General features: G+C 43.7%; 1 protein-coding gene across 5 annotated transcripts in view; it reads left to right on the top strand.

Annotated features, from left to right (window-relative positions):
- EPB41L4B (erythrocyte membrane protein band 4.1 like 4B) overlaps window positions 1-24667 on the top strand; it is a 138453-nt gene that overhangs the window by 52203 nt on the left and 61583 nt on the right. For 4 of the 5 annotated variants that reach the window (XM_082194808.1, XM_082194810.1, XM_082194809.1 and 1 more), the window contains exons 6-15: window positions 2492-2544; window positions 5540-5660; window positions 6665-6752; window positions 6923-7011; window positions 7210-7279; window positions 7424-7593; window positions 8836-8945; window positions 10158-10188; window positions 10951-10984; window positions 12196-12263. In XM_082194808.1, coding sequence (XP_082050934.1) covers window positions 2492-2544; window positions 5540-5660; window positions 6665-6752; window positions 6923-7011; window positions 7210-7279; window positions 7424-7593; window positions 8836-8945; window positions 10158-10188; window positions 10951-10984; window positions 12196-12263 — 834 coding nt within the window. Of the gene's footprint in view, window positions 1-2491; window positions 2545-5539; window positions 5661-6664; window positions 6753-6922; window positions 7012-7209; window positions 7280-7423; window positions 7594-8835; window positions 8946-10157; window positions 10189-10950; window positions 10985-12195; window positions 12264-18761; window positions 20223-24667 lie in introns of those variants that run through there. The other variant, XM_082194812.1, reaches the window with a different exon arrangement.

Consider the following 24667-nt stretch of genomic DNA (forward strand, 5'->3'; position numbering starts at 1 on the left):
GGTGCTGTTGGTTTGCTTGGGGAAGGGCTATTGCCTGTCAGGGGCTGGACTCAGGGGGGCCAGCCCCCTCCTCCTGAACCCTCTCGAGAACAGGAGGACAGTATAGATTTAGAACTGTGGTTTGCAGAAGGACATAGTTCAGAGACTGCAGAGGGGGAAAGCTGGGAAATATTGGGAGAGGAACAACAGAAAGAAGAAACACCGGGGCAGAGGCAGCTGACCGACTCCGTGTCTTTGGAGCGCATTTCTGAGCCCTCCTCTCCCAGGACTAGGCGTGCATTGAGGGTAGGAGAGCAGAAAGCTCAAGGGCAGAAAGCTCAGCTTAGCCAGCACAGGAATGACACAGGATAAGAGAGACGGAGGGGGTTGGGCTTTACTCGGAGCAACGCCATTATAGAATAAGGACTACATTCCTTTCTCTGTGTGAATACGGAATAAATCACGTGGTAAGGACCCTTCGTGTTTATCTGCTTTTTGGCTGCCACTGGGGAAGGGACAAGATTCCCTGAACCTTGGCATTGCCAGAGGAAAGGTATGCTTTCTGGAAGCCGTGCCCCTGCCAACTGTTGGAAGGAGGTAGCAGCTTGGCAAGAGCCTCAGATGAAGATCTGAGTTGACAGACCAGTTCAAGGGAGGAGAAAGCAGTTGTAGAGTGCAAGTGAAACTTTGTCTCTCTGTGTTACGGTCAACATGAATAGCAGATGTCATCCCAAATGGAGCCTTTACTACAAGTCTCTGCTCCAAAATGTATTTTTGAAAAGGAAGTGATACCTTTAAAAAAAGCTGGTGGAAGTTTAACTGGTTTCCACCTGTATCTGATAAAAGTGGAGAGTTTTGCAGAGCAATCCTGAGTGCATTTATTCCTATTCTGCCCTTCATGCAATCCTAAACAAGTCTATTCAGAAGCAAGTCCTGCTGAATTCAGTGGGAATTACTCCTAGGGAAGTATGTTCAGGATTGCAATGCACCTTTCTCCCTTGTAAGAGCTCATTCATACTTTCCTTTGCTCCATGTGTCTAGGCACAGGGCCAGGCTTTCCAGGTCTGTGTCCGAGGGGTTTTGGTGTTTTTTGGTTCCAGCGCTTTCCCCAGGAAAACCCACGTTTTACCACTTAATTGGAGCAAATGGCAATTGGGTTTTCTGCCGTTTTAGTGGCAAAATGCAGTTTTGCCAGTGGAAAGCTTGGACCTGTGACTAGAAAGTGTGGATGAGCCCTAAGTGCTAAGGATTGCAGTCTTGGTCAACAACAGAGAGCCTTTCTCTGTAGAGTCCTTGCGGGAAAGTTTATCTTTCGTCACGCGCTTTTGAAAGGGACCCTTTTTGATTGGTTAATTGTTACATGGAGTGTGTAAAATCCTTTGAGCGACTTCCTTCTTCCTCATGGAAATAAACAAAGTAACATGTTATATTTGCAGCTAATAGTTAAGTATTTCACCTTTCGTTTTGAAAGGGCATGAGAAGCTCTTACATGCTAAGATTAGGCTTGGCAGTGGTTGCACTGTTACACATGTATACATGTGTATACATGTATACATGTGTAACAGTGTATGTTACATACATGTGTAACAGTGTATTCTTCAGTGTAACAGTGTATTCTTCAGTGTATCTGAAGAAGTGTGCATGCACACGAAAGCTCATACCAAGAACTAACTTGGTTGGTCTTTAAGGTGCTACTGGAAGGAATTTTTTTATTTTGACTATGGCAGACCAACACGGCTACCTATCTGTAACTGTTACACATGTAATTATTTGGTGTGGGGGCAGGGGAGGTCTGAATAACTGGTGTAGTAGGAGTTTGCTCTGTTTCCATAGAAGGGAAACATGAATCAGGGACCGTTAAGTGGGCTTGGCAAGTCACCCTCACTCCTGATCTGGCAAGTGCAGAATAGGAAAATGGCAAGGCTTGTACCTGCTGTTTAACTAGGCTTGGTTCTACAAGGGTGGTAAAGCCGTCTCTGAGTTGTACCCCTTCATCCTGTCAGTGGGAGCTCATATGGCCAAATGATTCTCTACACAGAGCAGTTTCCTGCACATAGAAAATTAGCTTATGGAGACGGCAAGGCCAAAAACTTTCCCCCTTGAATACTAGTTTTCTGTGTGCACAAAGTGGTAATACCCAAGCATAGAGTTAGCTCCTCACAAGGTAGTGGAAGAGATGGGGGTGTTGCATGCTCTGGCAGCCGCAGCCAAGGCCAGCCAAAAATTATTTATTTAAGCATTTCCATACTCCATGGATATGGAGTTCATGGATATGGCGTTTTAACATTGCAGGAGAATTCATAAAAGGTTTTTTAAAATGGTTTCACTTGTAACTACTGTAATTGGATTGTGTATCCAATTGTTTGCAGTTGGCCACCTTGAATGTCATTTAAGAGAAATAATATGAAATATGTTAATTAATAAATAATAATGTTCAATTGATGGAGGGGAGGGGGGCTTCTTTGTGAGGGATTATTGTTGTTTACTGAAATATTTGTATCTTTTTTTGCAGATTGAAATGCCCTTATGAAACAGCTGTAGAACTCGCTGCTTTGTGTCTCCAAGGTATATCCCAGTGTTGGTTGCTCATTCACATCTGGCCGCCAAAGGCCATGTGTCAGAGCTATGGTGGTGCCTGGAACTGCTGCAGACAGAGTAGACCTACATACGGCCTGTTTGAACTTTACTTGAACTGAACTTTAAGGGGGGGGGGAGTAACAGGCTCCGTAGTACTTGTCTTCCAAGAGAAGGCAGTCTTTCTCTTTCCCAGTAGCCTTTGCCTGTCAGAAAGTCTGATGGAAGCTCTTCTGCAGCCTGTGAAAACTCTCCCATAGTTACACGTTAATTGCTGACAGGGAACTGACAGCTAAAACTCATGTATGTATGTTAGGCTTCAGTTCCTGTCCCAAATCGCTAACCATGTTTCTATGAAATAATGCTTTCACAGAAATAGTAAATGGCTTGGTTGTAATACTTAAATTTGTTCATTTGAAAAAATCTGAATTGGCTTAGTGGAAACAAGAGAGGAGAAAAAAAATATATACAGTGAGGGGGGGAAAGTATTTGATCCCCTGCTAAATTTGCCCATTTGCCCTCTGATGAAGAAATGACCAGTTCATAATTTTAATGAGGTTTATTGTAGCTGTGAGAGACAGAATAACAACAGGAAACCCCCCAGAAACCCAGAAGACAAAAGTCAGAGAGTGATGTGCATTATAATGAGTGAAATAAGTATTTGATCCCCTATTAACCAGCCAGATGTCAGGCTACCTGGTATCTTCACTGTATGTAAGGAGCTGAGATTAGAAGCACCTGCTGTAAGGGAGAGGTCTTACCTGTAATCCCAGCTCGTTACAGTACCTGTACAAAAGGCACCTGTCGACAGAAGCAATCAATCCAGCAGATTCCAAAGTAGCCACCATGACCTAGACCAAAGAGCTGTCCAAGGATGTCAGGGACAAGATTGTAGACCTGCACAAGGCTGGGCTGGGCTACAAGACCATTGCCAAGCATCTTGGTGAGAAGGTGACAACAGTTGGTGCAATAATTCGCAAATGGAAGAAACACAAAATAACTGTCAACCTCCCTCGGTCTGGGGCTCCATGCAAGATCTCATCTCGTGGAGTTGCAATGATCATGAGAACGGTGATGAAGCAGCCCAGAACTACAGCCCAGAACTTGTCAATGGGACCATAGTCACCATGAAAACAGTTGGTAACACACTACGCTGTGAAGGACAGAGATCTTGCAGAGCCTGCAAGGTCCCCTTGCTCAAGACAGCACATGTACAGGCCCATCTACAGTTTGCCAATGCACATCTGAATGACCCAGAGGAGAACTGGGTGAAAGTGTTGTGGTCAGATGAGACCAAAGTCGAGCTCTTTGGCATCAACTCAACTCGCCATGTTTGGAGGAGGAGGAATGCTTCCTTCGACCCCAAGAAAACCATCCCCACCGTCAAACATGGAGGGGGGCATATTATGCTTTGGGGGTGTTTTTCTGCTAAGGGGACAGGACACCTTCACCGCATACAGTGGCGTAGCGTGGGTTGTCAGCACCCGGGGCAAGGCAAGTAATTTGCACCCCCTAACCCATGGATTTTAGCAGGGGGCAGAGAGCTGCGAGTCCGAGCGCGCCCCCCCCAGATGTTGTGCCCGTTGCAGCCGGCCCCCCCTGCACCCCCCACGCTACGTCACTGACCGCATAGAAGGGATGATGGATGGGACCATGTATCGTCAAATCTTGGGTGAGCACCTCCTTCCCTCAGCCAGGGCACTGAAAATGGGTCGAGGATGGGTATTCCAGCATGACAATGACCCAAAACACATGGCCAAGGCAGCAAAGGAGTGGCTCAAGAAGAAGCACATTAAGATTCTGGAGTGGCCTAGCCAGTCTCCAGACCTTAATCCCATCGAAAATCAGTGGAGGCAGCTGAAGGTTCGAGTAGCTACACATCAGCCTCGAAATCTTACTGACTTGGAGAGGATCTGCAAAGAGGAGTGGGACAAAATACCTCCTGAGATGTGTGCAAACCTGGTGGCCACCTACAAGAAATGTCTGACCTCTGTTATTGCCAACAAGGGTTTTGCCACCAAGTACTAAGTCATCTTTTGCAAAGGGATCAAATACTTATTTCACTCATTATAATACACATCACAATCTCTGACTTTTGTCTTCTGGGTTTCTGGGGGTTTTCCTGTTGTTATTCTGTCTCTCACAGCTACAATAAACCTACCATTAAAATTATGGACTAGTCATTTCTTCGTCAGAGGGCAAATGGGCAAATTTATAGCAAGAATCAAATACTTTCCCCCCTCACTGTACAATGCCAATAACTGTTGGGATAAAGAATGAATCTCGCTACCAAGGAAATTAAGAAATGATCTGTTCATAAAATGCAGTTGTTCTAGAGATCTTTCAAATAAGAGAAAAATGTGATGTTCTTCACATAGTTGCTCTCTTACATTCTCTCCCTGCCTCTTGAAAAGAGATCCGTGCATTCAAAAAATGTGTCAAGTCGGCCACCCAGACACGCCCAGGCACAGCACCCAGCAGGGGCGCCACTTGGCACCTGTGCATTTGGTACACAGCTCTTTCGTACAAGGGGGTGGGATCCAAATCAACTCGTGTGCAAGGTTGAATGCACAGCTGGTGTGACCTGGCTCCTGGGCAGGAGCAGCAGGGAGCGTGGGGACTGAGAGCAAAGCTGCTCCCTCCCTTAGCATCTGAGGGATGTTCTTCCTTAGGGCAGGAGGTTGTTCCGCTTAATCTAAAGGCTTTTTTCAAGTGAAATTATTTATTTTATATATGCTCTTAATACTCATAATAAATCCAGGAGTACCCAATGAATTTGTGTTACAAATCTGAGTAATACCTTTTCCCACAGACCAGAATATCTAACTTTCTCTGTTGCTTATTGCTCCCTTGCTCTGAATTTGTTTAAGCTGGAAAACTTAAATGGAGAAGGTGTTTTCTAATAACATCTTAGCTTGGAAAAGATAGTAGTGTTTATAATCTACTTCGATGTGATATCTTATTTGGAATTTCCAACTTTTGACAGCTGAGCTTGGCGAATGTGAGCTCCCTGAACACACTCCAGAACTTGTTTCAGAATTCCTATTTACTCCTAATCAAACTGAAGCAATGGAATTTGAAATCTTTCAGAAGTGGAAAGAATTCAGGTATGGTGGGAAGATACCTGATTTTATCTGCAATTTAGCATGTGATGAGAGAGAGAGAGAAAGAGAGAGACCAGCAAAGAAGTGAATTGAGCTCTGCCACAACTCTGGCCTCCTAGCAGCAACACTGCTGCTGCTTACCAGGAGAGGGGTGGCTTGCCCACAAGGCAGACTGAGGAATCCCCTAAGGGCACCTGCCTGCCCCTGCTGCTGCTGGAGAAGAGAAGAGAAGCAGCAGCAGGAGCAGCGGGGAGATCTTACGGAATTATAGCTAGATCTCACCACTGCCGCCACTGCTTCTGTGTCGGGGTGTGGTTGCCCCACCACTATCACTGGAGAAACGAGAAGCGGCTGCAGTTTCTGCTTCCAGCAAGATCACGCCAGCAGCTTCAGCTGTGCGCCCCCAATAAGCGAGGCTGTGGTGGAGGGGCGGTGGTGAAGATGGCACCTTCCCATTTTGCCTCAGGTGGTGAAATGGGATGGGCCATCCCTGCCAGGAGGGAGAGGGGCAAGGTGGTGGGGAGGTCAGTGTGGTGCGGGCACACTGGCAAAGCCAATTTGGTGCTAGCGTTCCCACACTCATCTCCCCACCGCTTCGTCCACCTCCCACCCAGCAAATGGGAAGGTATTGCTACAGCTCCATCCTACTAGATAAACAGCTTCTGGTCTCTGTAGTAAGACATGCAAAGGGCTTGTCCACACCTCCGCTTGTCCCATGCCTAGAAAGCATGGGTCTGCTTGACCCACACTTTCTAGGCCCGAGTCCAAGCCTTTTCCCCCTTGCTCCTCTCCTTTCCCAGGGAAAACCTGCTCTTTAGCAGAGCAAATGTCAATCTGGAAAAATACTAGAATTGCCATTTGCTCTGACTGAGGGCTAAAGAGCAGTTTCTCCCAAAGGAAAGCAGTGGAAGTGTGAATAAACCCAAAACTGAATCCCTAAGGTTTGGTGGAAGGAAAGAAGCAATACTTTTGATTAAGAACTGTTTTTCTCCCTTTCCTTTTCATAGGGGAAAGAGCCCTGCACAGGCAGAAATGTGCTACTTGAACAAAGCCAAATGGCTAGAGATGTATGGGGTGGATATGCATGTAGTGAAGGTAAGAGCTTCTCCCTGCAATTTCTTTATGCAAGGGCTGGGAACGAGGTTCGCAGTGTGGCTCTAAGACATTGTGCTTAAAAGCAACTTCCTTCACCTGTTTCACTTTCTGAATGTACGTCTGGCAGATGATTTTTTGTGTTTGAAATAACATCATTTGTTTGCTTGTAGGGAAGGGATGGTTGTGACTATGCTCTTGGATTGACACCAACAGGGATCTTGATCTTTGAAGGGGCAAACAAAATAGGTTTGTTTTTTTGGTGAGTAATTCCTACTTACTGTTATTCAATACTAATCTCTCCCCACCCACTAAAAAAACGGAGAGATTGACACCCCTCCCCCGGCTCTTCAGATTAGCATGATAATAATAAAACAGCATTTATATATAAATATGTTACATAATGTTTTGTTTCTCTTGAGAATTAACCGTTTACGTCATCTGTCTTCTCTGTGACCAGGCCTAAAATCACAAAAATGGACTTCAAAAAGAGCAAGCTGACCCTTGTGGTGGTCGAAGATGATGATCAGGTAATGAACCCAACCTCGCAATAGCCAGAGTCCCAGGAGTTCAGCAGTTGACCCTGAGATATTCAGCACATTGACAGTTCAAGCTCTCTTTCTGTGACATTGGTTGCATGAAAACTTACAAGGCTTCCATTTTTTGTCTTTCAGGGTAGAGAGCAAGAGCACACATTTGTTTTCAGATTAGACAATGCTAAAACCTGCAAGCATCTCTGGAAATGTGCAGTGGAGCATCATGCCTTCTTTCGGTTGCGCACACCTGCAAACAGTAAATCTAGCCGGTCAGATTTTATCAGGCTGGGATCCCGCTTTCGATTCAGGTACCTAGTTGCATATTCACCCTTGCAAATAAGGCCACAGAAGCTGCTAAGTCACAAAAATTTGGCTTGTTTGTTTGTTTGAGAGCCAGTGTGGTGTAGTGGTTAAAAGCGGTAGTCTCGTAATCTGGGGAACCGGGTTCGCGTCTCCGCTCCTCCACCTGCAGCTGCTGGGTGACCTTGGGCCAGTCACACTTCTTTGAAGTCTCTCAGCCCCACTCACCTCACAGAGTGTTTGTTGTGGGAGAGGAAGGGAAAGGAGAATGTCAGCCGCTTTGAGACTCCTTAAAGGGAGTGAAAGGCGGGATATCAAATCCAAACTCTTCTTCTTCTTCTTCTGCTTGTTTTAATAGGAGTCTCTTTCCTGCCAGACACATTGGCAGGCTTGGATAAGTAGGAATGGTGTCTGGTTCCTTCTAGCAATTGGAGAGGGTGAGCATGAGTAGGGAAACCCTCCGGAAGTCCTGGAGGTCTTGGCTTCGCTTCTGCTTTGCAAGGCAGCTCTTTGCTCATATTCTGAGTGCTATATTCTGAGGACTCTTTTGAGGCTGAGGTTTTTGTAATCTGGTAATTTAGAGTTGCAGGACAGGCAACCCCCCCCCCCAAATGTATACACCTATACTCACTGGGTGCTAATTTGTTACTGGGCCAAGTTCATGCTATTGCTATTGCTATGTCCAGTTTTGGGTCCAGTTTTCTTAAGGTTGCCTTTCCCTATATGAGCCCATTCAAATCATTTTATCTGTGGAACTTGTACTTTTACAAGTGACACGTGATGTCCATTCTGCATTTGTGAGGTGTTGTTACTTTAGTGTAGCAGCACCTGTATCCTTGACAGGTGTCACTCACAGTATGATATACAGGCTTATGCAGAATTAATTGGTCAGTTGAGACTCCAATGATTTATCCACTTAAGATTTCTGAAACTGAGTGACAGCCATACTTGTAGCTATATTGATTGCTATGAAGTGCCCTTGTTGTCTTTAATTTTCTTGGGGAAAGAGATGATTTATGAAGCCACAAATAAGTGTAAAATACAGCTGTACTAGGCTAAAGTCTGGGTTTGGCATACAGCATTTATATGACTGTGTAGGTTTTGTGTTTTGAGGATGGGAGCTGTTAGTGAAGTAAACTAAGGCTGAAAACTTATGCCCTCTTACCTGGAGGAAAATATTGTTGAACTTGCTGGGACTTGCTTCCAAGTAGATTATATAGTAAGTCTTCGTTACGTCTTATTTTTTTAAGTGGTCGAACAGAATACCAGGCAACACGTGGATCCAGACTACGCAGAGCCAGTACCTTTGAAAGGAGGCCCAGCAAGCGATACCCGTCCCGAAGGCATTCAACTTTCAAAGGTTAGAATTTGCAGCGAACTTGCATGCCATATTCATTAAGCAAACTGCTTAACTAAAATTAGAGCTTATTTTCTCCATTGCATCTCACATACCATAATGGCTTTGTTTCATCACACCATGAAGAAATGCAAGGGGGTGTTCTAAAACAAAGTTCCCCTTCCACTTTGTAGTGCTCCTGTTTGCTAGTTTGTTCTTAAATCTCCCCTCCCAATTATATTTTGTTCATTTTGTTTTGTTTCTGTCAGTTTCCTTTCCCGCACTCATTATTTTTCTGGTTTATTGCTTCTCCGAAGCACTTGAAAAGCCCCAAGTTCAGGCAAGGTACTTCTCTGTACGTTGTTCATCAAATACAACAGAGGCCTTAAAGAAGTCGACAACGCCTACAGTTATGAAGAAGCAGCACTCATGAGACAGACCATAGTTTAGCCTGATGAGAGCAAGGCACAGCAAGCCTTGTTCTCCTCCCCTCTTCTTACACACCTGCGAGAGCTCGGATGATTTCGGTTCTAATTTCCATTAACTACAGTTCAGTATGACACTGGAACCCTAAATTGTGGGTAATGTTAGCTATGGCTTGTTTAAACAAGTCAACTTCATAACCCCTGGTTTGAAGTTTGTTTCAAACGAACCATAGTTAAGATTCATGCTGTGTCTGGATTGAGTGACACAACAAGTTGTGATTAATCTAAGTTGGAAGTGGAAGTTTCTGAACTTCTTGTGGTCCCACCAGAGGATACGAGTGAAGGGCGGAATACAAGTCAGAGGCTCTCTGCAGCTTTTTCTTGTCGCGCTAACCTATGGCATAACGTAACATCTGGACACCATCAACGCCTTTTGAAGGTGGACCCTAAGCATAGCTGCATTAGCTTTTTGGCACAATCTTCAGTCACATACTCTCCTTTTCACCCACAGAAGTGGGCTGTACATTTAGTGGGCTGTACTTTATGTGCCTAGGTTGGGAAGCACAGAGAGGAGAGTTCAGTTGTAGGTGCCTCATTCATCTCCACCCTGTTTTCATGAGTAGGAGTTGGATGGAGAGGAGACCATGGGGGCTGTACATGAAAACTTAGGGCAGACAGACCTACTTATTCCCCCTTTTGTCACTTGCTGCCCCTTATGTAATGCTGGAATGTTATCCTGTATAAAAAACAGAGGATTGGTTTTTTTCAAAAGTAGTGATGTTTACCCTTGCTTTTCTGTGCCCTCTCTTAGCAAGCAACACTCTCAAAGCACCCCAGATTTGGTAAGTGTGATCCATCTTTCACATTAATTATTTGGTTTGGCATCTGCTATCCAAGCTGCCCCTAGATAAAGGTACTGGAAACCTCCTAGTGCAGGAAGTCCTAATGTGTCCCATTAAGAGATCAGAATAGGGACAGAAAACATTTTACAAGCAGTGACGCTCCTCATCTCTTAACTCAGAATACAGGCATGATGTTCCTGAGCACTTAATTTGTGCTTCAGAAGCAGGCGGCAGGATCGTGTGCTTCTCCAGTGTTTGAATCCTCCCTCCAACATTCAAAACTGATTTGAACCATTGCAACTGAATTCAGTTGGGAATTGTTTATGCTGTAAACTGTCTTTGGATCCTTGGAGGGGTATAAATCTAATAAATTAGTCTTCCATAGCCACTGGCTGAGGCAAACATGGAATGTTTGCAGATGTTCCATCTGCCCCAGAAGTTTCACTTCACGAGGTTGAGGCACAGATGGCAATATGCTGTTGGAAGGAGAATGGAGCACATCATCCTGTTGGTCAGCTGCGTGAGAGGGATTGAAGAGGGGAGATGCAGGCAATGTTTTGCAAAAGCACCTCCGCAAGTTGCAGTCTCTTGAGCTGCCATTCTAATAGCTACACTACTTAAAACATAATTCAAACCTGCTTGCTAAGATCTTAAAGGCATTTTCCCCCTTGCGTTAGCTTGCCTTGTTCATTAATAAGATAAGCTTCTGTGTTACACTTTATGAGAACTATGCAAAAAATAATAATATCATTTTTGTTTTAGCACTAAAAATAACCAAGAAGTCCATAACTATCAGGTAAGAGGAATGCTGAATTCTTAGTTTTCTGTTACCTTAGTTATAGCACCAACAGTGTCATGATCAAAGTGACTCTCTTGCTTGCTTGCTTTACCATTTGTGATTGTGAATATTTTTGGTGTGCTAATGTCATGTGCCTTTCATATGTTTGTATGTTTGTGAAGTATGTTGGCTAAAAGTGAAGCCGTATCTGAAAGCTGGCATTCAAGGGGATTTCTTTAAGAAAGAAAATTAGAAAGTTTGATTAAGATTAAATTTATGTTTCAAATCTATGCATTGTACACATGCACTTATTAGAGAGCAATGAGTAACCGAGATTATAAGATTTCACCTATGAAATGTGTGAAAATGCTTGAACAAATCAAAATCACTTGGAGGATGCTGTCAGTCTACCAGTTGTGTGGTTCCATTTTGGACGCAGTGGCGATACATAACAACAGATGTACGTAAACTCAAGTACTCAGAAAAAAGAGAAGTGACAAATGGTCACAGCAGCCTAGTGAGATAGATGGCCGACCAGATCTCTAGCCACAAAAGTAGTATCAGTGTCTCATTTAGAGTATTGCAACAATTCAGAAGTATGCTTCTAGACCCAGGAATGTGTGGTATAAGAGTGGTGTCACTTTCAGCAAAGAATTAGGTTTATTTCAGACTGGATTGATACATACAGCATAAGGGAACTGTGAGGAGGCGGAATGCCTGTACTATTTCAGATTACAGGAGAGGGAATCGCTTTGTTAAAAATGCCTGTCCACCACTGCAAATATAAAACTAGCACAGAAGAAAGAAATATTGTTGCCTAATTCCCCTACTACTATAGCCAGTTGTAGGGAAGCCTTTTATATATTTATTTTGCATTCAAAACATGGTCACCCAGAGTCTGAAGTGATACAGTTCATTCTCATATCTCGGGACTCCCCACTTTACCCCTAGTCAAGGGCACACCTGGTCGCTACATGTGAAGAGGAACCTCAAAAGTCAAAGCAAACTTTCGAATGTGTTTTTGCTCAGAATTGGAATCAATATTTGCCTTATAGGCAACTATAAAGTTCTCTGCCAGTCTGTAAGAAGTTTCAGTATCTTCCTTCCTTCCTTCCTTCCTTCCTTCCTTCCTTCCTTCCTTCCTTCCTAAAAGTCTGCTGTGGAAATTTTAACCTATGTAAGCGAGATTACAAATTCTTCAGTAACCTAGGTTCATATTTTATTTCCAGCCTCCGTATCATCCCAATATGCACCCTGGCCAATCACACTGGCACCCACATCCTCCTGTAAATCTAAGGTAAGTGATTGCTCTGTGCAGATGTTGTAAAAGTTATTCAGTCTGGGGGGGGGGGAATGAGCTCACTAGTTGGGAAACAGGACAGTGTGTGTACACAACATGTTGCTCCTAATCTGGTGTCACCTGGGGGCTAAGCATATGATGAGCACAGTGCCAGGAAATCCTCAGCTCATCTATGATCTCACTGTATGAGAATAGGCAAACCACTGTTCTCATTTTCAGCTATCATCTGCAGTACCAGCACCTCAATAATTCTAGCCTGTCTTGAAGGTAAGGATTGCAGAGATAATGTATATACAGTGGTGCCTCGCAAGACGAAATTAATTCGTTCCGCGAGTTTTGCCGCCTAGCGAATTTTTCGTCTTGCGAAGCACGGTTTTAACGGTTTAACAAAGTCGCGAAAAGTTTTCGTCTTGCGAAGCAAGCCCATAGGGGAATTCGTCTTGCGATGCAAATCGAAAACGAAAAAACCTTTCGTCTAGCGAGTTTTTTTGTCTTGCAAGGCATTCATCTTGCGAGGTACCACTGTAGTTTGAATACTGGGGAAGAAATGCTATTTGAGAAAGAGGGGATGTGAAGGAATTTTTCACAGAGGCACCTGTGATTTTGGAGATGGCAACACAGAAACAAAACTTGGCTCTGTATTTGGGGTTACCCATGCCTGCAGAATTACAGGTAGCTAAAATAAAAAGAGAGAAATTGGTAGACTTTATGAAATCTGAAATCTGTGATATGGGAATGGTGCATAACACAACCCTCTCATCACCCTTCTTATTGGATGCCAAGAGTGGAGAAGTCCGTAACGTGAGGCTGTTGCATGGGTTGCTACACATTAATGCTGCTCAGGCCCAGGGGGACTACCTTTACCTGCAGCAATTGCATGTTGATTGCCCTATTAAAAGACAAAGTCCAGCAACTGGAGGAACGTGTAGCTACGCTCCAAAGAATTAGAGAGCTGGAGCTCTTCTTGGAAGCAACAGAGCACACCGTCCCCACCAAGGAGGAGACAGGGGACTCCCCTGAGAAGGAGGCTTGTTCACCAACACAGGAGCCAGATATATGGAGAAACGTGACTCAAAGAAGTAGGAGGCCCAGGGTCCACTCTGATTGTCTAGAAATACACAATCGCTTTGAGGTCCTCTCCCCTAGCATGGAAGACGAAGAGCAGACTCCATTTGAGGATCTCTCCCTCATTACAGTCGATCAGGTATATGAAGACAAGCAGCAAAGTCAGTCCTCAGGGAATGTGCAGGTGACCTTGGAACGGACAGCTCACGGAAGAACCCCGACCAAACCCAAGAGGAGGCGTGTAGTGGTGATAGGGGATTCCCTACTGAGGGGAACAGAAGCAGTGATCTGTGGGCCTGACAAGATGTCTCGGGAAGTGTGCTGTCTCCCCGGGGCTAAGATCCAAGATGTAACTGAACGACTGCAAGGAATCATAAAACCCACTGACGAATACCCCTTCCTCTTGGTTCATGTGGGAACCAATGACACTGCAAGCAATAGCCTCCAGAAGATCAAAAGAGACTACGAGGCTCTCGGCAGGAAATTGAAGCAACTAAATGCACAAATTGTCATCTCGTCTGTCCTCCCAGTTGAACGACGTGGCCCAGGGAGAGAGGGGAAAATAGTGGAAGTGAACAGCTGGCTTCGCAAATGGTGTAAACAGGAACGGTTTGGATTCTTAGATCACGGACTGCAGTTTCTTGAAGATGGACTTCTGGCAAGCGATGGGCTGCACCTCACAACGGTTGGGAGAAATGTTTTTGCCAAAAATCTCAGAAACCTCATCAGGAGGGCTTTAAACTGACTAATGTGGGGGAGGGAGACAATGCTCCTGAAGGTAGGAGTCTATCAATTAATGAAGATGATCATCCAAATGTCATAGACCAAATGGAGCAAACAGCACGCGGACCTAGTGGTGGGAGGAAAAAATCCTTAAATAAGAGACACGGGGGAATGATTAATGGACTTCAATGTCTGTACACTAATGCGCAAAGCATGGGAAATAAACAAGATGAGCTTGAGCTCTTGGTACAGCAAACTAAATATGACATAATAGGCATCACTGAAACCTGGTGGGATAAGTCCCACGATTGGAATGTAATAATGGGGGGATACAATCTATTTCAGAGAAACAGACCAGACAAGAAAGGAGGAGGAGTGGCGTTATATGTCAGGGATGTGTATACCTGTGAAGAGATCCAAGATTTAGAACCTCAAAGCCAAAGTGAGAGCATTTGGGTCAAAATTAAGGGAGAGAAGAATAACAGAGACCTCATTGTGGGAGTTTACTATAGATCCCCAAGCCAAACGGAGGACATAGATGATGCCTTCCTGGAACAGATGGCCAAGCATGCAAAAGGAAGGGAGATAGTAGTAATGGGGGACTTCAATTACCCAGATATTTGTTGGACGTCAAACTCAGCCAAGAGCATAAGGTCAAACAGATTCCTCACTGGCCTTGCAGACAACTTCATTGTCCAGAAAGTGGGAGAAGCAACAAGAGGAACAGCCATTTTAGATCTGGTCCTAACCAATGTTGATGACCTGGTTAGTGGGGTAGATGTGGAAGGATCATTAGGCGCGAGTGATCATGCTCTTCTGAAGTTTACTATACAGCGGAAAGGAGCAGCCAAGCATACTAGGACTCAATTTCTTGACTTTAAGAAAGCCGACTTCATAAAACTTAGGGAAGTGCTGGGTGAGATCCCATGGACAGCAATACTTAAAGGAAAGGGAGTTCATGATGGCTGGGAGTTTGTTAAGAGGGAGATAGTAAAAGCACAACGACAGGCAATACCAATGAGACGGAAACATGGAAGGTGCCTAAAGAAGCCAGGGTGGCTATCTAAAGAACTTTTAACTGAATTAAGATTAAAAAAGGATGTGTACAAAAAATGGAAAAGGGGGGAAACCACCAAAGAGGAATTCAAACAAATAGCCAGCACGTGTAGACACAAAGTCAGAAAAGCTAAAGCACAGAATGAACTCAGGCTTGCTAGAGAGGTTAAAAGCAACAAAAAAGGCTTTTATGGGTATGTTCGTAGCAAAAGGAAGAACAAAGAAACTGTGGGGTCACTCAGAGGAGAAGATGGTGAAATGCAAACAGGGGACACAGAAAGGGCTGAACTACTCAATGCCTTCTTTGCCTCAGTCTTCTCCGATAAAGAAAACAATGCCCGACCTGAAGAATTTGGAGCAAATGATTCAGCAAAGGAAACACAGCCCAGAATAACTAAGGAGATAGTACAAGAATATTTGGCTAGTTTAGATGTATTCAAGTCTCCAGGGCCAGATGAACTGCATCCAAGAGTATTAAAAGAACTGGCAGATGTGATCTCAGAACCACTGGCAGTCATCTTTGAGAATTCCTGGAGAACAGGCGAAGTCCCGGCAGACTGGAGGAGGGCAAATGTTGTCCCTATTTTCAAAAAGGGGAAAAGAGAGGACCCAAATAATTACCGCCCAGTCAGTCTGACATCAATACCAGGGAAGATTCTGGAGCAGATCATTAAGCAAACAGTCTGTGAGCACCTAGAAAGGAATGCTGTGATCACCAATAGTCAGCATGGATTTCTGAAAAATAAGTCATGTCAGACTAACCTGATCTCGTTTTTTGACAGAATTACAAGCCTGGTAGATGAAGGGAACGCAGTGGATGTAGCCTACCTTGATTTCAGCAAGGCATTTGACAAGGTGCCCCATGATATTCTTGTAAAGAAGCTGGTAAAATGCGGTCTTGACTATGCTACCACTCAGTGGATTTGTAACTGGCTGACTGACCGAACCCAAAGGGTGCTCATCAATGGTTCCTCTTCATCCTGGAGAAGAGTGACTAGTGGGGTGCCACAGGGTTCTGTCTTGGGCCCGGTCTTATTCAACATCTTTATCAACGACTTGGATGATGGACTCAAGGGCATCCTGATCAAATTTGCAGATGACACCAAACTGGGAGGGGTGGCTAACACCCCAGAGGACAGGATCACACTTCAAAACGACCTTGACAGATTAGAGAACTGGGCAAAAACAAACAAGATGAATTTTAACAGGGAGAAATGTAAAGTATTGCACTTGGGCAAAAAAAATGAGAGGCACAAATACAAGATGGGTGACACCTGGCTTGAGAGCAGTACATGTGAAAAGGATCTAGGAGTCTTGGTTGACCACAAACTTGACATGAGCCAACAGTGTGACGCGGCAGCTAAAAAAGCCAATGCAATTCTGGGCTGCATCAATAGGAGTATAGCATCTAGATCAAGGGAAGTAATAGTGCCACTGTATTCTGCTCTGGTCAGACCACACCTGGAGTACTGTGTCCAGTTCTGGGCACCACAATTCAAGAGGGACACTGACAAACTGGAACGTGTCCAGAGGAGGGCAACCAAAATGGTCAAAGGCCTGGAAACGATGCCTTATGAGGAACGGCTAAGGGAGCTGGGCATGTTTAGCCTGCAGAAGAGGAGGTTAAGGGGTGATATGATAGCCATGTTCAAATATATAAAAGGATGTCACATAGAGGAGGGAGAAAGGTTGTTTTCTGCTGCTCCAGAGAAGCGGACACGGAGCAATGGATCCAAACTACAAGAAAGAAGATTCCACCTAAACATTAGGAAGAACTTCCTGACAGTAAGAGCTGTTCGACAGTGGAATTTGCTGCCAAGGAGTGTGGTGGAGTCTCCTCCTTTGGAGGTCTTTAAGCAGAGGCTTGACAACCATATGTCAGGAGTGCTCTGATGGTGTTTCCTGCTTGGCAGGGGGTTGGACTCGATGGCCCTTGTGGTCTCTTCCAACTCTATGATTCTATGAGGCCTCACACTGCAAGCATTTTTGCCTCACTGGAAAATATCCTTGAGCACTGCCAATGCCTCATTTACCTGACTGGAGGAATGATTGCTGTGTGAGTGTATGTGCAGTAAGCAGCTTACTGTGCAAATATAAAATTTGCTTCTCTGCCCCCACCCAACACTGGCACTTGACCCTCAGAAGGGAATCTAGTAAAGATTTTTATGCCCATCAAAGAATAGGACATTTTTATTAAAAAAGAATCCTGATTTTCTGGGACAGTCATTGATAGAGAAAACTATTATAAAATTAAACAGCATAGACAATCTATCATCTAGTTAGGATCAGAGAAGGGAAATGATGGCACAAATAATTCAGAAGATGGTTAATGAGATTTTTTTCAATTAAAATGAGAGCCTGAAACTTCCTTAGGTCTTATTGAATATCATTAAAACTACCATTGGCTGGACAAACAAGAACCAGTGTTACATATAAATAAATTATGGAAGACAGATTTTTTTAAAAAAAAAATTCTAGTACTGATTTTTTTTTCTTTAAATGGGTCAATTTGAGAGAGCTACATTTTCAGCCTTGGAGTAGCTGACTACGCTTACAGCCTTTTAAAGTTCATCAAAAAATACAAAATGAACTTGGTGTAAATGAAATGGGCATGACATGTATACAGATTTTGGCTGCAGATTTCTCCTGTTTCTGGGAGGTACCCCACAGGCCACTGGATGTTTTGGATCATTCTCTCCGGGTGGGGGGGGGGGAGAGGTCACAGAATAGGGAGGCAGGTCTGAGTTTGGGAGCCCCCCCCCCCGGCCATTGTGGAAACCTTGTCTTAGCACCACCAGACCTCCAACATCAGTGAAATGGGGGGAGCTGGTGTATGAAATGGAAACAATGGAAGTTTCATAAAAAATGAACCCTGGAAGAAAGGGGGGTGCTGCCCTGCCCTCTGTTTTTCTCTATTCTTCTCAACTTTTACCAGTCTAAAAGTGTTGGTAGAAATGTATTATGTAGTGAATTATATTTTGTATGTGATAGTGTTTTGTCTAAATGTGGGTTTTTTTGTTATGTCTTACTGTTTTTATAGAATTAAGTAATAAAAACAAAAAGGAGTCCCACATTCAGGTAGCATTTCCACATTACCCATAATGCCCACATAGAGCAGTGCACATGATTTCAGTACATTTTCAGTGTACAACTAACCTGTTTTTACATTAATGTGCAGCTCTCACGTGTTGAAAATTCCTTAGGGCTGTTTCATCATTTCTCTTCATGGAGCACATCTCTGAGATAAACCTGGTGAACAGCTTCTAAGTGGTCTACTTGAGGCCGAATAAACACTCGTATGCCACTTGGCAAGTGTCTGTGTATGCAATTCCATGCATACACATGTAGGGGAAAGCACGGCACATAATCCTCCGGGGGGAAAGTTCTGCACAGCCTGCATTGCACAGATGGACAATGAGTTTCTCCCATTCATTGAAGTGGGACTTAGTGAACTTTCTAGAGGATTGTACTCCATTTGTGGTTTCAGTTCTTCATTCCCACTTAGGTTTCCCCCTGCTAATATTTTCCATCCATATAGTCCCCCACTGTTGTCTCATTTTCCATGTATATGATCAGCTCATTTATTTTGCCATTCATAACTGTCTTTTTCCTTTTTGCTTCTCATTCACCACCACTCTGCATGTGCTTCAGGCCACCCTATCAGGATGACAGGCTCTGTTGGAAACAATCCCCAAATGGAGAGGACAGCAATTTGTGGTATATTCAGGACCAGAACCAGAAGAACTTAGTTGGGATCCAGAGCCTGTTGTATCAGGATAAGCTCATGACAACCCTTTGAGAAAGAACCTCATCTCTCATCGCTTTATGCATCATCTCACATACTCATTGCATTCCAAATAAGTTTTTAAAATTGTGTCATAGGTGTAGTAGACAAAGACTTGCAGGCTGTAGTTCCATTACTTTGGAAAAAGCTAAGAAATATGCCCAAAATTCTGGAATGTTGCAGGTAGTTTATAAAACTGTTGTTATTTTTTGACTACTGTAGCCTTTTAATTTTTGTTTTGTTTCATTTACACACAGTTGCAGCTGTTCTGTGGTTTCATTTATGAATAAAATCCAGCAATGATAGTCTTTTGATTTTTTTCTTTTGAGTTATACTGAAATCAGGAGTCAATATAATTGTAGTTATTAAATATGACTTAATGGCCAGTGATAAAGGGATCCAGATGACTAATAATGAAATGCTTTTAAAAATTCTGTTTATCCCTGAAACAAATAGGTTTTTGCACCATGTTAACAATTATACAAAAATCACTAGAGTTTATATATATATATTTATATAGCGCATCTGACTCTTTGGATTTTATTGATCAGCTTATAAAGTAATGAACGGGTGTTAAGATGGTGCCTTAATAACTGGTGGTGCTGTCTTTCAGTAGACTTGTGTTTTTAGATGAAAGAAAAACCACCTTAGCCTGGTGATGCTTCTGGTGCTACTTCTTCTCTGTCCCAAATTTGTTTGGCCTACGTGTTCAGGAATCCCTGGCTCACACATTCCATTCCAGCCACAGTTCCTGTCTGTAGTCATTAATTTTTGCATTGGGTTGTGTGAGGAGCAGAGAGAGGGTTTATATGAGCACCTAAGACCCAATCCAGAGCTCATTGTGCAAGGACATTAGCTGTCTGAATGCATCCCAAGATTTTGGTTCTAAAAGATAGTTTAGACCTATGTATTTTGACATGAGATATGGACAAACAAGTTCAGCTTCTACAGTTGGATATACATTCTTTATCTACACACTCAGGTTCCTTAAACAAGACAGGCTAAACTTGTGATAGTTTGGGTTTTCTTGAATATGGAGATAACAGTGCCAGCTTTGGTTCACGTGTTGATTTGGCCTTCAAGCTGTGATCTTTTGAAATTGATTGAAGTAAGGAATATCTTGCTATTTGGGGGATATTTTAAAGTGCTAGTGTTGTTCATATGATTTTACAGAATCTAACTTTATAAATGAGGGTAAGTCTACTTCTCCTTCAGAGCAAATACATGATAGTTTAATTTTTTTAATTTAAAGTATGTTTACAAATGCTATTACATTTGTTTTGATCTTTGTATGTGCTGAGTACAAAAAAATAAATATGAATATTTTCTGTTGTCTTTGCATTTTTTATATTCTGGACATGTTTTTAGTCTTCAGACTAGGAAGACTGAATACGTCCACAGTGCACTTGTTATACATTTTAGTTTTTAGAAAAAACAGGGTTATTGTTCTTATGGTTGCTACATGCACACAAAGTGGCTTGGAAATAGGATGGAAGATATATTCAGCAAACAGGAAACACAGGTCCAGTCTTCTAAAGAAAACACACACAATTGGGAGTGTCCAATTTATGATTTTTCAAGGATTGCCTATGAACTGTCTTTGTGAAAATGGTATGCAAAAGGCTTCACTCGGGGAAGTGTGCATTTCCCGCAATCCAGTGTTGCAAGCAAAGGCCATGCCTGCTGTCATTCCGCCAAAGTGGGGTTAGGGCAACCTGAGGGAGGAGTAGAGCCGAGCTTGGTTCTCCTGGGCTAGAACTCTGGTCTAGTTCTCAGATTGTAAACAGTATCTGAGCTTCACCACATTAGACTGCAGTCAGAGGGCTTTGTACAAGCTGAGGAAAACTCCTACACGTGCCCAGGGGAAGGGCTTTCAGCCCAGGCTGGTTTGCCCGTTTTCAATGTACAAAGGAGTATTCAATCCCACGTCCAAGGGGTACTGCCATCAAGGGGCCTTGTTTCCACCTCCGCGAGAAGAACCAGCCCTGGCTCTGCAACTCTTTTGCCACCTGGTAGATTCTCTCTCCCCCCCCCCACCTGATAGGAATCATGTTTTATAAGACCTTCTTGAAGCTATAGTAGACAAGAGCTTTTTAAATTATTCAGATTTATGTTTGCTACTTTCCCCTTCAGTGGGTCCCTATTGAGCCCCTGCCTCGCTTCTTTAGCAGACGTGCCTGCTTTGCGTTGCAGAGAGTCCAGAGCCCCATGGAGAGGGAGAGAGCCTTCCAACACAGTTCCTGTCAACAATCCAAGCCACATAAAAACAAGAATAATAATTTTATTTTTTATACTCCGTCCATGTGGCTGGGTTTCCCCAGCCACTCTGGAATTGGGGTTGTCTTTTCCCCGGGTGGCGCTGTGGGCTAAAGCCTCAGCGCCTAGGGCTTGCCGATCGAAAGGTCGGCGGTTCGAATCCCCGCGGCGGGGTGCGCTCCCGCTGCTCGGTCCCAGCGCCTGCCCACCTAGCAGTTCGAAAGCACCCCCGGGGGCAAGTAGATAAATAGGTACCGCTTACCAGCGGGAAGGTAAACGGCGTTCCGTGTGCGGCTCTGGCTCGCCAGAGCAGCGTTGTCACGCTGGCCACGTGACCCGGAAGTGTCTTCGGACAGCGCTGGCCCCCGGCCAATAGATGTGAGATGGGCGCACAAACCCCAGAGTCTGTCAAGACTGGCCCGTTTGGGCAGGGGTACCTTTACCTTTACCTTTTTCCCCTGCAGGATGCTAGCCATCCTTTTACAGAGTGGGTTTTTTATTGCTAAGGCTGGGTGGGCACAGAGGGAACTAGAAACTTGATTGTACTGGGGAGAAAACACATGGAATCATTTTCCCTCCTGCTCCATGGCCAACATGGCAGATAAGGTGTGTAATGCTTCATCTCGCACCTTGTTCATGTTAAAATTTTGAGATTCCTATGGGTACACAATGCCAGAAACACAGCTTCCAGCACAAATTGATTTTGCATGTATAATACCTGAGATGTATCACAGTTAAGTTTCTGGCATCTCCTTGTAAAGCCCCCGTTTCCCTTCAAAGTGAGTGGAGTCAACCTGTGTGGTTGCTCCTGTGAAGAATTGATGTCTTGAAAGCACGTACTGTGCAGGGATAGTACAAGAAGCTACCATTCTGCACAACCTCATTTGGAAGCGTAGTATTGAAAGGGCAGCAAAGCACCATGAATTTAGAACATTTGGGTTTCATAACAGGCGTGAAACGACCCAATACTATACATCTCTATCACAACATACATTTGAGGTTTTCATGCCTTCATATAAAGACTGAGGGTGCGTAGCCTTGCATGGCAGCAAAGAATAGGTAACATTGTGTTAGAATTTCTTTATCAGTTTGCAGATGAATGTGGCAAAGATGCACATTGGATGGACTGCACTTTAATTTTGTTCCCATAACTTGGTAGATCCTGTTTGCGTTTAAGGTAGTTGATTAAAAAATGCCTAAGTAGAGGGATTGAAATGATTTTAAGCTATTGTTTTTCAGCTATTTCTTTTCAGACTTTGTTTTTCAAACCATGGATTGAGCCATTTGCAAAAGTAATGCATGTACTGCAATTGTTCTTTCAATCTTCCATACTTTCTAATACTGATTTATTGACTGCTATCACACTTCCTTGTGTAAGAGATCAAAGTTTCCAACTGGATATCTATTATACCTAATGACCATTTCAGTCATAATGTGTTATCATTTTAGTTACCACAGAAAATAACGCAAAAGCTGAGAACTGTTTATGAAGAAATTTACAAATAGTAATGGAGCAGAATCTGTAAATGTTATAGACTTCATCTATAAAATTATTATATTGTATAAACTTTCCTTACATGATTTACTAGCAGCCTTGTACCTGGAACCGCTCAAGATTCTAAGAAACCAAAAATCAGTGCAGTTTTGAAAGGTTCAGTTCACCATCTTGATTCAAAACGGCACCCAATTCTATCCAAACTGTCTTGCCCTCTGCTGGATGAAGAACTCATATTCAGATTACAGTTCCTGCCAAAAACTTGAACACTCAAATCAGTATGGTACATAAGCAAGGCAAGAGGTTAAAGCAGAAGGCTAAGATATTCCTTCAATGGTTGGCACACCTAGGATCCCTGCTGTTAAGGACAGGGCTGGGCATGGCTTTAGCATGGTAAGCGGCGCATATCTTTGGGCGGGGGAACACCTTCTGGGGGGCTGGACCTGATGCAGCGCTGGCATCTCGCTGTGACAGGAGGAGACAGCTCTGGCTTGGTGTCAGGCTTGGCACCTGGTGCCTCCCTGTAGGCAAGGCTGGCCAGTAGGAATGGGAGTGGCTACCCCAGCAGTGCAGAAGCCAGTTCCAAGGAAGCTGGTTTGGGCTGGCTAGATGAGAGCCCCGTGACTCCTTCTTTGGGATTTGGTTCTCCCACCACAATATTTCCCCCATAGAAAGTCTAGCTAGTGGGGTCTGGACGAATTCAGTCTCCCAACCCCTGGGATTGTTGGCCTATAGCTCTTTGAGCCCCAAACCTTCAGCCTGATCCAAACAGCCCCTCCAAGACGTCTCCTTGGAACTTACGGCACAGTGAAAATCTACTCAAGGATAGATAGAATATATTCTGTATTCAATACACAATTGAACATTTAATAGTAAAAGTTAGCTACCTACTTTGAGAATCTGGAGAAAAACCTTTATGCAGAGCTTCTTGAAATGAGCAATGAAAAATGGTTATAGAAAGTCTGGAACAGCATAAAAGGTTTTCCAGCCCACATTTGCTGTTGATCTGCAAGTTCTAAGCAGAACAATCAAACTGCTAAATAGCACTCAAAGTACTCACATCCTCTTTTTTCCTTAGTGGCTGAATGGAATAATAACCTTTTTACCTTGAATATTAGTTTTTAAAAGGTTGAACAGAAATTTAAATAAATAGCATAATTAAAAACAGCTGTTTTAATATCCTCTCAAGTCATTATTCAGACATCTTATTAGAGCTTCCATCTCCTTAGTGTGTGGCAGTGAGTTCTGCAGGCTCAGGTTGGATGGTCAAGAAATAGAAGCAAAACAACGGCCAGGAGGCCTGATCTTTATTGTTGCAACAAGACTTCAAACTTCAACATTGAAAAAGCAGAGAGAAGCCCCAAACAATGGGTGCTCCTCTTTTTTAAAAGTTTTCCTAGATTACCCATAACAACTTGTTAGAAAAGTTATATATATGTCATAAGCATGTCATAAAACAGGAGTGGCATCCAGGCTGAAAACTGATGCCATGTCAATCAGAAATACTCAACATTCCTGTTACAGTGGTACCTCGGGTTACGAACTTAATTTGTTCTGGAGGTCCGTTCTTAACCTGAAACTGTTCTTAACCTGAGGTTTTGCTAATGGGGCTCCCGCTGCCAGTGCGCTGCTGCCACACAATTTCCATTCTCATCCTGGGGAAAAGTTCTCAACCCGAGGTACTACTTCTGGGTTAGTGGAGTTCGTAACCCAAAGTGTTTGTAACCCGAGGTACCACTGTACTTGTTAAGACAAAGGAAAATATTCAGCATCTCCTACTCCCCATGTCGAGTCAAATAACCCCCTTTGTCTCGACCAGTACTCCAATACACTGAGGCTGAGTGGACATTGTTTTCTGAATGGTTTTGTGTCTGGCACTCCGGAGACAGGATGCTGAGACTTCTCGCAGTGTGGTTGTTGAGTATGTGACCACACACTTCAGGGATTATGGCTGACCTAGGCCTCATCTTCAGCCCCTCCTCTGATAGCCATCTTTCCCCTGAGTAAAACAACGTTGGAATG

Source organism: Podarcis vaucheri (genome assembly GCF_965113315.1).
Source record: "Podarcis vaucheri genome assembly, chromosome: 13".
Classification (NCBI taxonomy): domain Eukaryota; kingdom Metazoa; phylum Chordata; class Lepidosauria; order Squamata; family Lacertidae; genus Podarcis; species Podarcis vaucheri.